Source organism: Magnolia sinica, chromosome 14 (assembly GCF_029962835.1).
Source record: "Magnolia sinica isolate HGM2019 chromosome 14, MsV1, whole genome shotgun sequence".
NCBI classification, from domain to species: Eukaryota; Viridiplantae; Streptophyta; class Magnoliopsida; order Magnoliales; family Magnoliaceae; genus Magnolia; species Magnolia sinica.
The window spans coordinates 335,340-354,549 of NC_080586.1; the positions used below are offsets into that span (position 1 = coordinate 335,340).

At 40.6% G+C, this 19,210-nt stretch overlaps 1 protein-coding gene across 1 annotated transcript; it reads left to right on the top strand.

The window, feature by feature from the left end:
• The first annotated feature begins 12,956 nt into the window (after positions 1 to 12,956).
• Positions 12,957 to 19,061, top strand: LOC131224811 (cathepsin B-like protease 3). The gene is made up of 11 exons (XM_058220213.1): positions 12,957 to 13,120; positions 16,142 to 16,195; positions 16,301 to 16,381; positions 16,455 to 16,611; positions 16,722 to 16,726; positions 16,821 to 16,895; positions 17,004 to 17,129; positions 17,784 to 18,002; positions 18,340 to 18,453; positions 18,541 to 18,576; positions 18,672 to 19,061. The coding sequence occupies exons 1-11, from the start codon at positions 13,028 to 13,030 to the stop codon at positions 18,804 to 18,806; spliced, it is 1,095 nt and encodes a 364-aa protein (XP_058076196.1). The 5' UTR covers positions 12,957 to 13,027; the 3' UTR covers positions 18,807 to 19,061.
• Positions 19,062 to 19,210: the final 149 nt, after the last annotated feature.

Consider the following 19,210-nt stretch of genomic DNA (forward strand, 5'->3'; position numbering starts at 1 on the left):
ACTAGACCCCGATGATATTCTAGATTTTGAGCTGTATCGATATGTGGACTTAGATGGGGATTTGTATGCTTGAGTTACATTTCACATTGCATGGCGTTAGTATGACCGACATCATTCTTTGCACCGCATGGCCTTGGTACGGCTAATGGTATTCTTGGCATTCATCAGCATGTTCTGTATTACTCTGATACTGTATAACTGCATTACCACCTTGAGCATACACTTTCACCACCCTCTTAGCTTTCTATAAGCTTATGCACGACCGTTGCGTGCAGGTGACGTTGGATCGCAGCAGCGCTGAGGCTTGGGTGCGTGGCTGATCATTTTGGAGTTTTGTTCATCTTCATTGTATTTCCCTTTATGCTCATTGTACTTGTAAAGTTTTTTATCATAGTGGAAATGTGATGGAGTTTTTGGTTGTTGTTTGTGGGTTATGCCTTTGGTTATGCTTATTACGAATCAAACTGATGAAAAAAAAATCCTCCTCGTAGCATCCCAGGATCGGAACCTGGCGAATGGGCACTGGGAGCTGAGAATGGGGTTCTACGGAGGCTGTCGGCGCCGGATTCGGCGATCGAGAATTTTGTGAGCCCGGTTTCCGAGTTTGGGGCGTGACATGTAGTACAAAACACATATCATAGTGGGTCTTTCAACAGATGGACGGCGTGGATTACAAAACATACATCACGGTGGGTAGGCCCCACCATTTGAACGGTCTGGATGAAACACTTTCATCCAGGTGGGGTCCCACGCCCAGGGATGGACCACGTGGCTAAAACACTTACATCAAGGTGGGTCCCACCAGATAGATGGACGGCATAAATAAAACACAAATGTCAAGGTTGGCCCCCACATCTAGCTCAAAACGGACGGACGAGCTGGATATAAAATAAATATATCAGAGGTGTGGCCCCACCCCACACGTGCTACACGTGTGGGTGGGTCCCACTCGTTAGAAAAACGGACGGATGGTCCGAATGCATAATACACCATGGTGTGCTCCCTCAGCACTCGCTAGTGGGGTCCACATATATGGACAGTGCAGATAAAACGCGTGCGCCATGTGGGCCCTTGCCCAGGTGGACGGACGGTGTGGATGTACCCCACATCTGGTGGGTCCCACAGATGGTGTGTATAAAACACATACATCATAGCAGCCAACATGCATGCTAACACAATACAACAGTTATATTGCTGGTTGAGGTATACCAGCCAGTCCGCTTCTAGGAAAGTGGGTCCCACGTGTGAGACTCACCAGGTCAAGATGGAGCTGATATTTGTATTCTCCCTTCATCCAGACCGCTGGATGGACGACGTGGATGCTGCACATACATCACGGTGTGGTCCATGGATGGGTGGGCCGCCCCACACCCAATTAAGTCGATATTAGTGTTTTACCTTCCGTCCAGGCCCGCTCGAAAACAAGCAGCAAGGCGGGCCCTTAGTGGACAGTAGTGTGTCCCACTAGGTGGACGATATGGATAAAATACATGTATCATTAGGTGGGCCACACATCGAGAGAGAGAGAGAGAGAGAGAGAGAGAGAGAGAGAGAGAGAGAGAGAGAAACGTGATGGAAGGAAGGGACCTCGCCACTATGGGCCCTCCCTATACAATGCATACATCAAGATGGGTCCCACCACAAGTGGGCCCTTAAACCATCAAAACCATATGTTATGAACACCCACCATTCTCGCTTCTTCTTAGCTCCATGAAATGCCTAACACCTTGGCTACCACTTTGATGGAGGATGATGGAGATTGGATGGTTGGGATTGGGTGGTAGGGAGTGGGCCACACCTAGCTTCTCTTCCTTGGACGTTGGAGTTTTCTCCTCTCCTTGGGGTTGCTTGAAAATGGAGAGAGAATGAGAGAGAGAGAGAAGTGATGGGAGAGAGGGATGGGTGAAAGGTGATGGAGTGATGGGTATACATGACATGTATGGTTTGTGTAAGAGAGAGAGTTGACTTTGGGGATGGGTTTTATACTTAGGGATGAGTGATTGATGGGATTGATTTGATTAGATATTCTCTTGGGTTTGCAAATTGCGCGGCGTTTTTCTTGAATTGAATGCGGGCCTACATCTACTGGCCTGAGTATCGCCTTAGCGTGCGAGACACGGCGTTGGAACTGCGGGGACGGCGCAGTCGCTAGGGTACAAGTCTCAGGTTGAGTCGACTTGGATCGATAGGATGCAACTCAGGGTCGCGCGTAAATGCTGATTACAAATCGTGGGTTACTGAAATTCGACCAGGAGGATCACGAGAGTCTAAGGAACGGTAAGAACTAGGATACGGGCCTGACAGGTAATGTAGGCAAGTTGGTATTGGGGGTGTTTGTGGGTGGGATTAGGTTCATAGGTACAAGTCTATATTAGTATTTTCAAAACACAACGTAAAATAAAAGTTTTAAATAATCTAATTTTATATTTTATAACCCTCTATTAAGATATTCTCAGATTTTTATAAAAAAGAAAAGCAACATCCTATGAATTCCTATTTAGATATTTTCAACACACCGCCACACACGCTGTAGTGGGATTTCACCACCTATGGGTACTCGAACCCTTGACCAAGTGTTAAAACTCCTAAGAGTCTACCGCTGGAGCAAGAGCAAGGACCAGAAAGTTCTATCCTATGATTAGGATTTATTTGAATAATGTTGTTGTCAAACCGTCTATTCATCAATGCTATTCATTTAATTAGGTCTTTCTTGGATCTATCTTCGATGAAGGAAAGAATAAGAGTTGCAATCAACCCTTGAAGTAGAACAATAGAGATGCTAAAGCTGTCCACACAAGTAAACCCCACACGCTGAAGGTAATATATATATATATATATATATATATATATATATATATATATATATATATATATATATATATATATATATATATATAAGGAAAAGGTTCTATATGCTCGACCGTATTATACCTTCCATAAGGTCGAGTGCTGGCAGCACGTTATTCGTCGGATGGTGAAAATTTTAAACAAATCAAGTAATTTTAAAGGGAAATTGGATAAATAGAACTCGTGCAACTGGTTATTAAAATATCCCTCCACCTCTATCTCTCTCACGCTTATTTTATGCCGAAAACCTTGCGTTAAAAACTTACATGGAGCTTACCGTGGTTTTTTTTTTTTTTTAAAATCTTTTTGAGAAATCCACCCCGTCTATCCATTTTTCCATATCATTTTAGGACAAGAGGCAAAAAATTAGCCGGATCCACGACTCAAGTGGGCCGAAAACGTGAGGATTGAACGTCCACAGTTGAAATATTCGTGGGGCCACGGAAGCTTTAAATTAGGATAATATTTTTATTTTTAGTTCATCTCAGTAGGAATATTATTATGAATGGTATGAATGTAATTGAAACATCACTTTTGACCTAGGGAGGTTTCAACGGTAGAAATTTCCCTACCCACCTTTTCCTTTAGCACGACCCACTTGAGTCTTGGATCCGGCTCATTTTTGTCCCCGTGTCCTAAAATGATCTCCAAAAATTGATGGATGGGATGGATTTCTCACAAAAACTATGGTTGTATGTGACCGAAAACAGTGCAGGGTTGTCTGTGACGAAAAATAGTGCAACCCTGACACGCCAGAGAATTTCTCAATTATAGAAGTTCAGTTCCCACTGATTCTATCCACTTCAAGTGCAATCGCAAATTCGAAGCGGATTGCGTACTTAATAACTCAGTACCATTAGCGTACTGAGTAAACTCCGTGGGTCCACCGTTATTTATTTAGTTTATCCACTCCGTTCATCTGTGTTAACAGATAAGTTTAGGTCTTGAGAACAAAAAAAAAAAGCATATACAAAGCTCAAGTGGACCACACCACAGTAAATAGTGTGATTAAACCTCTACCATTGAAAAAATCTTGGAGGCCATAGAAGTTTTGGATCAAGCTGATGTTTTTGTTTTATCTTCATCCACATCTTTTTTATATTAGTAACATGTTGGATGGCAAATAAACATTAATGTGGGCCCTATGAAGGTTTCAACGGTGGAAATCATTATTCCACACTGTTTCCTGTGGCATGGTCCACTTGACTTTAGATTTACTGTAATTTTGGCATCAACCCCTAAAATTAGCAGGAAAAATGGACGGACGGTGCGAATAAACCATATACATTCACAGTGGGCCCAGCTGAGTTTACTCAGTACGATAAAAGCGTACCTGAGTAACTCAGTACGCAATCTGATTTCTGCGGATTAGTTACGATAGGTTGAGTAGCGAGACACGCTGTTGAAGTGATGTTACTATAGGCCCCACCATGGTGTATATTTTGTATCCACACCTTTCATCCATTTGGAGAGATCATTTTAGGGCAATATCAAAAGAATGAGTTGAATCCAAAGCTCCAGTGGACCCAGCATAGAAAAGAGTGGGGAATAATGATTTCCATCGTTGAAACCTTCATAGGGCCCGCATTAATGTTTATTTGCCATCATTAAAAACTTCTAAAGGCCACAAAAGTTTTAGATCAAGTTGATATTTATGTTTTCTCTTATTTCATGTCTTCTTTAACTTTTGAACAGGTTGGATTTCAAATAAACATTATGGTGGCCTTGAGATAATTTCAACGGTGGGAATCACTCTCCCCACTATTTTTTGTAGTGGAGTCCACTACAGATTTTTATCTTCCTCATTCTTTATCTCATGCCCTCAGATTATATCTTAAAATGGATGGACGGTGTGGATACAACACATGCATCATAGTGGGACCCACAAAACTTGGTGACTTAACTTCAGTAGCCGACTTGCTACTCAACCTGTCAGGGACGCGGATTGCGTCCTACCCCCGCCCGTCACTAGCCCTGAATGGGCAATTCTATAGGCGGGCCCACCATGATGTATCCGTTTATCCAAGCCGTTCAACCCTTTTCTAAGATCATTCTACACATTAACACAAAAATGAGGCAGATCCAACACTCAAATGGACCACACCACATAAGACTCTTACATTTAACGCAATTAGCCTTTAATGTTTTGTGCATTTAATGCAACCAAGCTTATTATTTGGTGTGGTCCACTTGAGCGTTGGATCTGCCTCATTTTTGTGTTAATGCGTTAATATGATCTTTGAAAAAGGGATGAACGGCTTGGATAAATGGATACATCACAGTGGGCCTGCCTACAGAACTGCCTGTTCGAGGCTAGAGAGGGGTTGGGGTAGGACGCAATCTGCGTCCACCTCTCAGTGTCTAATCCGCCTACATCCACTTCCTTTATGAACGCGCGTCCTACTCCGTCTGGGCAGGGCTCTATGGGGCCCAATGTGATGTAAGTGTTTTATCTACTCCGTTCAAAGATTTTCTTAGATCATTTTAATATATGAACCAAAAAATGAAGTAGGTCCAAGGCTTAAGTGGACTACAAGGTGGGGATTGAACGTTCACCATTAAAAACTTCTTGTGAGTTGGAGAAGTTTCGAATCAAGTTGATATTTGTGTTTTCAATTCATCCACGTCTACATGACCTTATGAATAGGTTTGATGGTAAAACAACATAATGCTGGCACTTAGAAAGGTTTCAACGGTGAGTGTTGTTATTAGTACAACCTCCTTTATTATGGTCCAATGGAGCTATGGACCTGCCTCATTTTTAGGATAATAACTTAAAATGATATGAGAAAATCTTTTAATGGCATGGATAAAACACTTACATCACGGTGGCCCCCACAAAGCCCTGCTCGTTTGGACGACGCAATCGGCGTCATATTAAAAGTTGCAATGGACTCCAACGCTAGCTAGACGCAAATTAGCTACGACAGGTTACATCACCAGACCCACCATGATGTATGTGTTATATCCATATTGTCCATTCACTCAGAGATATCAATTTAAGGCATGAGAAAAAGAATGAGTCGTATCTAAAGCTGGAATGTACCCACCACAGAAAATAGTGGATAAAGTGATGCTTACCATTAAAAATTTCTAAGGGGCACAAAAGTTTTCGATCAAGCTGAAACTTGTGTTTTCCATTCTTTCGTGCATGTCTTAACTTATGAATAAGTTGGATCTCGGATAAACATCACAGTGGGCCTTGGGAATGTTTCAACAGCGGGCGCAAGGCTTTCACAAAAAATACGCTTGAGAGAGGTGGATGGATATTTTAATAACCTGTTTCACCGGTTTTGTTTCTCCAATTTTCCTATAAAATCTTCTCATTTGTTTAAAATTTTCACCATCTCTAGTTTCCCTATACAAGGTCGAGCGTATAGTACCTTTTCCCTACACACACACGCACACACACACACGTCCGAGGCTCTCTTTCTTTATATAAGGCACTTTTTTTTTTGATAGAATCTGTATAAATATAAGAAACAATTATGGTTTTAAGTAAGGGTGTCAATGAGCTTGGTTGGTTAATTTGGCATCTAGGTCAGTGTTAGGTTGGAGTATTAGGCATGAGGGTTAGGCTCAAGCTTATAATTCAAATCCATTTCTAAATCAGGTTAGGCTTAGACTAGATATCCAAAAGCCCATTACCTCGGCCCAACCTGTTAGGGTTTGTAAATGATGATTTTTTAATATGTTTTATATAAGAAAAATATTCCCATCTCCATCTCTCTCTCTCTCTCTCTCCCTCTCTCTCTCTCTCTCTCACACACACACACACACACACCTCTCTAACCCATAACCTCTCTACAGTCTAAAACAACCCACATGCCCTTGTCACCATTGTAGTAGCAAGGAGTCCTTGGCCATTACAGCGGTAGCATCCTCGTGAGCATTACCACGATGGCATCCTCGTGGCCATTGCAGTAGGTTCACCGCTTTCTTTCTCTATCTTTCTCTCTTTTTTCCATGGGCCTTTGAAGCTATTCCTATCATTGTTAAGGTCCACACGTATAGTTAAGATTCCATATTTTATAAATCGAGTTAGGCTTGACCGCCAAACACGTTTTCTTAATTCTTGATTATTCGTTTCATGCACATGTTGAGTTTAGGGTTAGATTGAACAATGTAGGTCAGGCTTTGATAAAGCTTGGCTCGATCTGTTAATACTCCTAGTTTTAAAGAGATACTAGTTATAGTACTTTACCGTCCTATTGTTCCTTATGCCTTACTTATACTAGAAGTTTGTAATATTGTCTTATCCCATGTATTGAAATGTATTCAAATTTTCATTGTCATAGTTGTTATGGGAAAAATATGTCGACTCAATGGTCCAACACTCACCTCTTAACTGACCAGGAAGGGAGCTCCATCTCTTGGCTTCAGGCCGAGACCGACCTCAGCAGAACTCGACTAAGGAGCTCCATCCCCTACTTCGCGCAAAGCTAGACCTCAACGGATAAGCCGAACTCGACCCTAACGTTTGGCCGAGCTCAACCTCAACGGATAAGCCGCGCCCAACCCTAACGTCAGCCCAAGCTCGAACTAGTCGACATGAGATCACGGAAACTATCTCCAACACGGTTCTCCTTGTCGAAGATCCAAAAGGATCCTTGCCACGTGTAAACTCATAATCCTCCTAGGATTTTGTCCCCGCCTACGCCACCGCCTTTTTCCACTTATAAATAAGATGATCCCCAGAAGGGAGAGGTACGCACAATCTCTAGTCCTAACCCTTCTACACTCAACTAGACCCACATTCTTAACTTTGGCATCGGACAATCCTCGGCACACGAGCCAGGATTTTCTTTGTTTGTTCTTTGTGCATGTTCAGAGCCAGGGAGGGCAGACCAAATTTCTACATCAATAATAGCCATCTACAATTGACCTAATACCTATGCAAATCAAATGATAGACAATACCAAATGTAAACGTCAAATCATCATTAAGTGCAATCAAAACCATTTTAACAACTAAAATAAAATTTTAATAGTTAAAAAGATTTGTAAATTTTTTTTAAAATATAGAGCTCAACAGAAAAATCACTTAATAAACATTGAATATTTAAGAATCAAGCCATAAGCGTGTTCATAGGATAGTAAATTCCTTCTTAGCCCATATAGGTATCAGTGGAACGAACCTTGATGGGTGTGTTTGACTATACTCAATTTTGTTGGCTATATATAATGATAACCTAAAGGGAACTAAAGCAAATATAATATACCTTGATTCCCACGCTTCTTAAGTTTAAAGTTAATTAAAGATAATATATCCAAAAGTCTATCATAATCCGGCACATGGGACTCTCGGTTTAAAGACCACCTCAATCTACCATGTCTAACATGTCCAAGTGGCCGGTGATATTGATATATCCAATCAGACCATTATTCATCTGCCATATCAGTCATACCGTTGTGTCAATTTGACTATTGATCTTTGAGATCAATTCAATCTGACGGTTGATTTACTAAGATACACTTTGATCCGTTTGATGGTACTATCAAATGGACAATCTCACTTTTGACTGGACAATCCTAGCCTTTCATCAATGCCTTCTCTTGTTGAATTTTAAAATCTGACTGCTTTTCATTATAGACGTCCATTGGCTGTTGACTGAGCAGCCATTTGTCGCATCTGTTCATCGTAATTATTGGTTACAATTATCTAAAAGTAGGACCCACTATTGGGATGGCCTAACTTGAGTTAAAATAAACAAAAGTATACAGTTGCGAGTGCCGATTACGAGTGTGTGAGCCCTAAAATCCTCCCGATCGGTCTATTTCTTGAATCATGTAGACAACATGGCAGGATATAGAAAATGTGTGGCTGTGATTTGTACTCAGAATTCATAAACTGAAGTAGAGGGGGTCACACGGACACTTTTATGGCTAAGATGGATCAGAAAAAGCCTGGTTAACGACATAAGTGATGTGGACCACGGAATTTGCAAAATACCATCATATCCCCGTTCGATTTCCGTTTTTATGATGAGTTTTAGTTTGAACTCTTCATCCGTTTGGCGTTGCGCCCAATTTCTACGAGAAGAGTCGAGAGAAGAATTCAGAACAGTTATCTCCTGACTATGGCTGTGCTCATATCACGTCCTTCCCTTCATCTTAAAGCACTTGAGCTTCGGATACGTTTAAATTCTGGGCTCACGGCCTAAAATGGGCTGGAAAAATGGATTGACGCGGATTGCGTCCCATCCCTCTCGTCTCTAACCCTGAACGGACAGTTCTGTGGGTATGCCCACCTTGATGTATCTGTTAATCCGAGCGTCCATTCCTTTCGTCAGATCATTTTAATGCATGAAAAAAGAAAAAAATCAACACATCCAACGCTCGAGTGGACCAAACCAAATAATAAGCTTGGATACATTAAATGCATAAAGCATTAAAAGCCAATTACAATAAATGCAAGAGTCACATGTGGTGGAGTGATAATCTCCCTTAATGTTTTTTTGTATTTCTGCCTTGAAATGACAGGTCAGGTCATCAGAGAATTGCTGATAGCCTAATTCCCATTGGTCCACGTCACCACTCACTAAAAAAATAAAAAATAATAAAAAACAACTTTGGACACCAAAACATTAGGGTAACAGGAATTCTCTGTTGACCTGATAACAGAGGATCCGGACTCGATAAACAGATGAGTCCGGATCCTCTGTTATCAAGTCAACAGAGAATTCCTGATACCCAACTTCTCATTGGTCCACGTCACCACTCACTAAAAAAATAAAAAATATATAAAACAGCTTCGGACGCCAAACCATTAGGGTAATAGGAATTCTCTGTTGACCTGATAACAGAGGATCCGGACTCGATAAACAGATACGTCACGGTGGGCCCACCAACAGGCCCATTCGAGGCTACTCGGGGCTAGAGACGGGCAGGCGTAGGACGCAACCCGCGTCCAGTGTGGATAAAGTAAATACGCTGTGGCCCAACAGAGCCCTTCGCGCCACCAAGGAAGTCTGTGTAGACAGGGTCACCACTAAATCCGCGTCCGTAAAGAAGAGGCAGACATCATCATTTCTGCTTACCATGAATTGGGGAGCGGATTAGGTGCGCCCCCAAGCACTCAGGACGGTGCGGCCCTTGGTGTGGGGCCTACCATTGATTCATGTATTCCATATCCACACTGTCCATTCGTTTTTTCAGATCATTTTAGAAAATTATACTAAAAAACTGAAGCAGATCCAAATCTCAGGTGGCTACTATTAGAAACAGGGTTGATTGAACGTTCCACCGATTAAAAAAATTACTGGAAACTACCTTAATGTTTATTTACCGTACAACCTTTTGATAAGGTCGGATAAACTTGGATGAAGGGTTAAATCAAACATCATCTTGATCCAAAACTTTCGTAACTCATTATAAAATTTTAATGTTCATTCACCCTGTTTATGATCAACCTGAGATTTGAATATACTTCATTTTTTATTTTATCTTATAATATCATAAAATGATATGTTAAAACAGATGGACGGTGTGGATATACGATACATGCATCAAAGTGGGTCTAAAAGTAAACGATGCACCGTCTTGGGTGAGGCCGGGCCGCACCTAAACGGCTCCCCATAATTTAGGACGCGGATTAGGTGGTGTTGCCCACCTACCCCAGCACTGATGTGGTGATGTGTTAGTTTCTGCGGGGCCACCTTGATGTATGAATTTTATATCCACTCCATCCATCCATTTTTTCAGCTCATTTTAGAAAATCTTTTCAAAAAATGAAGCAGATCCTAATTTCAATTGGACCACACCCCAGGAAAAAGTTGGAATAATGACACCCACCGTTGAAACTTTCCTGAACTCCACCGTAATGTTTATTTTCCATCCAACCTGTTTATAATGTCACGCAGCTCTGGATGAAGGGAAAACACAAATATCAGGTTCATCCAAAACTTTTGTGACTCGAAAGAAGTTTTTAATTGTGAGCGTTCAATCTCCTCTATTTCCTATGGTAGGTCCACTTGAGCTTCCGATTCGCTTTATTTTCTAGGTGATGTCCTAAAATGAGTTGAAAAACTGGATAAACGGTGTGGATATAAACAAATTACATCAAGGTAGGCCCCACAGCGCCCTGCAGATCACCGCACTACCTCTGGGATTGCGTCGGGAACACGAGTCGACCTTATCCAAGTCATAATTAAGGGTGTCAATCGGCCGGGCTCAAGCCTGCAAAACAGAATTTTGAAAAACGGGAAGGCCCGAAAGCTCGGCCCGAAACCACTCAAAATCCGGGCCGAGACCTATTCCAGGCCCGGCCTGTTGACTCACAGTCCTAACCGAAATTCATGGGCGCGCGCTCCAGTGCTACCAGTACTAACGCAAGCTACGGTAGCAACAGGCAGATGTGGGGCCCTAAGTGATACATGGAAGAAATCCAGCCTGTCCAATCATATGCTTCAATTATGTTACCTCCATAACCCTAAAATCCGGTTGATCCGTAAATCATTTTTTCCCCACCACATGAAACAAATTAGGAGCGAACGTCCACCATTGATTTTCATGGAGAGCTTGACATGTTAGTTATATAAAATCTATCCCATTCATATCCTTCATCTGGTATGGATGAAGGGTTAAGCTGAAAATCAGACTGTTTTGAGATTCAAATGGGATGCTGTTTGAATAAGGGTGAGCGAATTCTCTCAAATGAAATTTCATTTGTTTCCGCCCACTTTGGAGATGGATATCTCTGAATTTTGGTACCTAGAGGTGATATGAGGTCACTCATCTGATGGACAGGTTGGATGGCATTCATACATCACTTGGGCCCCACATCTTCCCGGTACCACGGTAAGCTTTTAGCGCTCGAGCGCGCCCCTAGAATTAGGTAGCGGATTAGGTGCAGCCCCCACCTAACCTCAGACGGTATGGCTCTTATGGAGGGGCCCATCTTGGTTAATTTATTTTATATCCACACCGTCTATACGATTTTTCATATCATTTTAGTTTATAATCCCAAAAAGGAAGCAGATCAATATCTCAGGTGGACCCTAACATAAGAAAGAGTGGTGATTGACCATTAAAAAAATTTTGTGGGTCATAAAAGTTTTAAATCAAACTGATATTTATTTCCCCTTTAATCCAGTTTGTGTGACCTTATCAACAGCTTGGATGGGAAATAAAATTACGAAAACATTAAAGGTGGGCGCTAGGAATTGTTTAATGGTAGAGCGTTCAACCACCACTGTTTCTTACAGTATGGTCCACCTCATTTCATCCCTAAAATAATATGAAAAACGGATGGACGGCGTGGATGTACAGTACATACTTTAATGTGGGCCCCACGGCAAGGGCCGCACTGTCCTTGGTGAGGCCGGGGCCGCACGTAATCCGCTCCCATAATTTTATTCCATCCAACGCACGCTGTCTATTGCGGTGGGCCCCGCATGTAGGAAATGGGGATTTTTAATTGATTACTAAGGAGACTATCTGCGCAGGAATCCTTAGACGGCACGCAATCGCCGTTCGCTGGTCGAGATGATACAGTAGATCTGGGAGAACCGGAATATGGTAGATCCCCCTATCCGAAATATACGTGGCAGGATCATATACCAGTCATATCCATCCTTATACTTGGCCTCGGCATGGATGGCACATACATCAAAGATTACACACTTTAAGATAATTATATCCATCTGATCGGTAGACATTATAGAGACGGTGGAAAATCAATGGTTTAACTGTAAATATTCAGTGGCGTATATTGAAGAAAAGTTACAGGTAGGATAGTCTAGTCGGTTTGAAATTTTTTAAAGATAAACCATCTATGATAGGCCCCAAATGGATGGACGGACCCGATTGTAACATAACGTGGCCACGTATTCCAGCTCAACCGTATATCATCACCGAAGTTGAAAGTGCGACAACTCTCATATCAGAAAGATTCTCTTTCGATGAATGGGCCTTCATGGAGTGCTGATTGGAGCATCAGAACCGTCCGTTTAATAGATATTGTTAGAGAGATGACGGGAAGGGAAAGAGTAAAGTAATCTAACGGCGCCATCGTCACGTGGGAGTAATAAGGACCGTTGAACCCATACTGTCTGGCGTCATCACTCATCAGTGGTGGGAAATTTGATGACTTAAAAAAATGAAAGCATCTTACCTCCTGTTGTTCTCTGAATCTTATAAATATCCGATCCCACCTCAACAGTTGCATCCGATCGGAGAAAATGGCGGGGCGGATTTCTCTACATTCATCGAAGAGACTGCAGCAGCTGCTAGTGCTGCTGCTTATAGGGACGATTTACGGTTTCCAACAGGGGGTAAGATAGTAGACATGGCCGTAAATCACTTTGCTTTGAAAGATCTGAGTCCGTTCATCTCAATAGGGAGACGGTTGTCCCTTTTTCTCTTCATATCGATTCTTCGCTGAAAGTGGATATTTGGTTGTAATCTCGATGCAGATGAAAGAAAAAAAGAGAGGGGGATGTTGATAAAACACTACCCTCAGCTATTGCATCAACCTTCTTTTTCTTGCTGTTGATTCACTGCAATATATTTTTCTTTGATTTTTTTTTTTTAATTTTTTATTTTATTTTATTTTTCTTATGGCTGATATTTTGCCTTACCATACGATATCATCGTTATTATACTACGCTGACTTTCTGTTTTTTTGTTTTTTTTCCTTGGTCGGCCTATTCATATATTATTGAAATTCTCTTCTGCCAAGGTGCCAAATACCTTATTAACTGTCAAATTAAGATAGAAAGTAGTTCAGGGTGTGTTTGGTTGGACCAAATTCATGAAATCATGAAAGTTTGATATATTGGGTGCAACCAAACGCATGCTTGCCAAATCAGTTTGGAGTATTGGACAGGTTGGAGGATACACAAAGTTTCAGGGTATTATCACGCAGCTAGCTGTATAGAAGTGTTGGCCATCAAAACTTGAGGTTGAACAGATTTGTCATTCGAATCTCCTAAAGCAATGGGACGTTAAAAACTATCTCAAAATTGTTAGGAATAGTGCAAGAGTAAAAGAATTGACATAAAAGAATCTGTGCTAAGGAACCCCGCACCTGGAATTTAGATCTCACTTTGTAGTATGATCAGATGAACCTAGGTCGAGCCGTGTACATGTCGCTATGATGAACCTAGGTCGAGCCGTGTACATGTCGCTATCTTTGAGATAGTTTGCGCCCCTCGGTGTATAGTACTGGTGGAAAAAAGTTGTCGACGCTTTTATCTCCCAGGATATAACTCCCCGGCCATTCACCCACCCAGCGGAGAAGCAACACCAGTAGGACACCCCCCAACATCTTACCGATTTTTCCTTACGCCTACAAAGAATATGAGATTTTTCCTTACGCCTACAAAGAATATGATTTTGAGTCATGATGAAAACCAAGAAGAAGCTCTCGGTTTCTCTTTTCTTTTTCTGATGTTGAAACCCTAACCCAGATCCCGCTTGTTAAAGCCTCGAAACCATATCTCGAATATGGAAAAATGGTTGCGACGTTTTACATGTCCGGATAACGGAGGCACGTTTCACACTATGGAAATGGCTTTATCTAGATGGGCACATTCAATGGTCACGATCAAACAACAGATCAAAAAATATTTTATCTGTTTTTTTTTTTTAAAAAAAAAAAATACACATAATAGAAAATGCCAAACACATGGAGGAAAATTACCTTGCTACCTATTTATAAGAATAAAGGAGGCATACAGAGTTACACTAACGGTCATTGGATTAAAGTTATGAGCCATACTATAAGACTTTAGAAAGATTGATTAAATACTAAGGCACGAGACAAATGTATAAAAAAAATCCAGGGAGGTTAACTACTAAAACTATTTTTCTACTTAGACAATTAATGGAGAAATATAGGGAGAGGAGGAAAGATCTTCACGTCGGGTTTATTGACTTGGAGAAAGCTTACGATTGGGTCTCTAGAGAATTAATAGAGTGGATGTTGGGAGGAGAAAAAAAAAAAAAACAGTTTCAAGAGGATATACTAGCATGATTAATGATGTGTATGAGGGAGCAATAACAAATGTGAGGACCACTAGTGGAGAGAGCTAAGTTCCCAATTATTTTAGGATTGCATAAGGGATTGGCAATGAGCTCATACCTCTTTGTATTAATTATGGATGAGTTAATGAGGCATATTTGTAGGAAGAGATCTCATGGTGTATGTTATTTGTAGATGACGTAGTTTTGATTGACAAGGCAAGGGAGGGTGTAAACACAATGCTAGATTTATGGATAGGTGCTTTAGAATCTAAAGGATTTAAAATTAGTCAGACTAAAACAAAGTATATGGGGTGAAACTTTAGTGATAATAGTAGTTAGAACTAAGAATTAGTAAAGATTGTTGACCAAGAAGTTTCTTAAAATGATCACTTTCCATATCTTGGGTCAATAATTCATTAGAGTGGAGAGATTGAGAAGGATGTTGTCCATAGAATTCAAGCAGGGTGGAACAAATGGAGATGTGCCTATGGAGTTTTATGTGATTGTCGTATACCACTCGAACAAAACGGAAAATTTTAACATGTTCATAAAATGAGTGTAGCTGAAATGGAGTTATTGAGATGGATGAGTGGCAAGCCGGAAAAGGATAAAATTAAAAATGAATGCATTCATAGGAACTTAGGAGTAGTATCAATAGGTAATAAGATGAAGGAAAGCAAACTTAAATTGTTTGGTCATGTGCAACGGAGACCAAGAACCGTGCCAGTTGGAAGGAATGAGTTAGTACAAGTTAAAAAGGGCAAGGGGAAGGACCAAAAGGACATGGATGAAGGTATTAAGAAAAGATTTGATAACCTATGGTCTAACTAAAGGTTGGGCTCGTCATAGATCAGAATGGTGGAATAGGATTCATGTAGCTGATGCAATTATTTGGAACAAGGCTGAGATGGTGATGATGATGCTGATGATTAATTTAGCAACAAATGCAGAAATTCAATCAATGAATCCTGAGCTGACATCCTCCTTGACTCTGTTTCCTTTGCCTAGGGAAAATTGCTGATAAGGATTTACATCTTTCAAGTTTCCTATATTAAGCAAAGACTTAATTATCGGTAGTGAAGTGCCAAGGGTTCCTATGTTAAAATTTCAGAGTCGAAATAGAAAAGAAACATGCATGTATTAACAGGGAAATGGGGGATCTCCATATGTAAATTTTCAAAAGTGACAATTCATGCTTGGTCACTTTACTTTCAAGTATGCCCATTTTACTTTCACATGTTACTCTGCCCAAAACTCATTGGAATTGCAAGTATGCCCATTTTACTTTCATATAATACCAACGAATCATTAATCATGTATAATTGCAGGTGGTTGCAGGGAAACCAATTCCTCAAATCCAGTCTACATCTGAGATTCTTCAGGTGCTTTTCTTTCTTAAATAATGTGTGGGACATGGATAAATGTTTCGGTTTGTCATGACTGTCTTTTGGGGGATGCTGAGTTACCCTTTTCATTCTGTTTTATAGGATTCTATCATACAAGAGATAAATGCAAACCCCACGGCAGGATGGGAAGCTTCCAGGAATTCTCGATTCTCTAATTACACCGTGAGTCCTCGATCTGTTTAAAATAATACAGCTATTTCCAATTTCATTATGTTCATGCCAATTTTCCATGCAGATTGACCAATTCAGGCATCTCCTTGGAGTGAAGCAAATGCCTCAGAATGCTTTGGATACTACTCCAGTGAAAACTCATCCCAAGTCCTTGAAGTTGCCCAAGCAATTTGATGCAAGAACAGCTTGGCCTCAATGTAGCACCATTGGAAGAATACTTGGTCAGTCACTTGCATCATCTTTGTTAATTTCTATTTCCTTTATATGATAGGCTGACCTTCTACTTCTGCATACCAACTTCTGCATCAACCTCCACCTTTCCAAATAAAAGATCAGGTGAGTTGGTTTCCCTCCCTTCAATAATCATGTCGTTCAACAAGGCCCATGGTGCCTAGCAATTACTCAATTGATTTGGGTTCTGATGGAGCAGGGTCATTGTGGTTCTTGTTGGGCCTTTGGCGCAGTGGAATCACTATCGGATCGTTTCTGCATTCATTTTGGCATGGTAGCTTCTGCTTCACATAGTATATTTTACCAAAATTTTCTCTTCTTGCCTCTGTACTTGCATAAGACGAAGAAACCATACTTACAATTCATTAATTTATGTTTGCAGAACATTTCCCTGTCTGTTAACGACCTCTTAGCATGCTGTGGTTTTATGTGTGGAGAAGGTTGTGAAGGGGGATATCCCATTCGTGCATGGAACTACTTTGTCCGGCATGGTGTTGTTACTGAAGAGGTTCGGATTTGGCTCTCTCCATAACCTTGTTGGCCTTTCGCTGTCCACTTACAAAGCAATTTATATTTTTTCCAGTGCTTATTTTATTCCATCTTTTGTTGGTTTCGTTTCCCTTTTATATTAACTATAACCTTCCTCTGATACTTGTAGCATAAGTCACTTATCTTAACCAGAAAATTGTTAATGGCCTTCCTAAACTTCCCATTTGTGGAGTTCTTGCTTGGGACGCAGTCTTAATCACTCTAGGGATAGATATCCTTAGTTGCATTTCTGGGTATTGCAGCAGAAGAAACTGGTAAATCGCATATGCATGCATACTTTTCCTCCTGCAGGGGGGTGAGAAACAATTATTCTTTATTTGGACAAGTAAGATAAGGATAAATGCTTTCTGTGAAACAATGCATTTGTTCCCTATTTTTCCCCCCTTGTCTTTCATTGTGGATTGTCTTTATAAAATTCTCAAGTTGTTCTGCCCAACCTAGAAAAACTAAAAGTTCTGCCTGGTGGTCAACATCTCTTGAGAAAACCACATGGAGCACATTGGTTATTATTTCTTACTGTTAGTTTTAGCAGTCTCTTTGGAAAGTTGTATCACATATCAGCTAGCTTCTGCCTGGTAGACCTGAACTAGCTCAATGTTTTCTCATCTGGCAGTGTGACCCGTACTTCGATGATGTTGGGTGTTCTCACCCTGGTTGTACACCTGAATATCCAACCCCAAAGTGTGTAAAGAAGTGTCAAGTGAAAAACCAACTCTGGAAGGAATCTAAGCACTTCAGTGTTAATGCTTATAGAATTGATTCAGATCCATACAACATCATGGCAGAAGTCTACAAGAATGGTCCTGTGGAAGTCTCCTTCACTGTTTATGAGGTAAAAGGATTTTTTATCCTTCGTTTTTTTTCAGATCTATTAAACTCTCAATCTTGATCAATCACATGGACAATAATTAGATTATTTCAATATGACAAGTAATTAGTAATGCCACATAATGAATGCCTTCTCAAATATTTCAAACCTGGGAATTTGCCAATCATTGGCAGTTTCCTTTTGTTCCTTGAAGAATATTGTAGATTGGGAAGATTGACATTAGATTTTGCCGCATGTTCCTAAAACTCAAGCTATATATTTTAAAGTTTGCTTCTTCTTCTTTTTTAATCATTACCATGTTGCATGATCTTTTTTTGCTAACTTTTGCTATTTGTTGCAGGATTTTGCTCATTATAAGTCTGGGGTCTACAAACACATTACGGGTGGTGTCATGGGAGGCCATGCTGTGAAGCTAATTGGGTGGGGGACTAGTGATGATGGAGAGGATTATTGGGTTTGTTCTTAGTTCTCTTTCTCAAGTTTAGAACCATAACATCTTCCTGTAGTATATTTGTTTAATGGGATGTGTTCTGTCTTGCAGCTTCTTGCAAATCAGTGGAACAGGAGCTGGGGTGATGTATGTGTATACCAACCTCATTCCCATCATGAATGAACATGTTGAAAGAGTTGTTGGTTCGAACATTCAACTAATTTTTTATTTGGTTTTGACAGGATGGTTACTTCAAGATCATCAGAAATACAAATGAATGTGGAATTGAAGAGGATGTGGTCGCGGGATTGCCTTCAACCAAGAACTTGATTTGGAAACATGCTGGAGTGGATGCAGGCCACGATGCCACCATGTGACTGTACAAATTCTACTCTACTAAAACCATTATGTATTTTATAGGGGTCAGAACTTGAAATTTTAAATACGTGCATCTGTGTTTTGGTGATTTATGCTCTCTATTTATGTATAAAAAGAACTGAGCAGCAAAACCCCTGTGCTCTTTTTTATGTATTGAACTATTGATAGGATATTTGCATGCTGTGTGAAAAACAAAGTGGCACCCCATAGCTGGATCGTCTTTTAACCACATAGTGAATTTGCTCAAAATTGAATTGGGGAGATGGAAGATATGCCGTTGGTTTAAATGATTAGAATTCTCCCTATAATTTGTTGTTTCCATCACTCATCAAATACTTTATAATAGATGAGATTACATGGGAAGGTAACTAGTAGTACTTCAGAAGATAAAACATAAGATGCA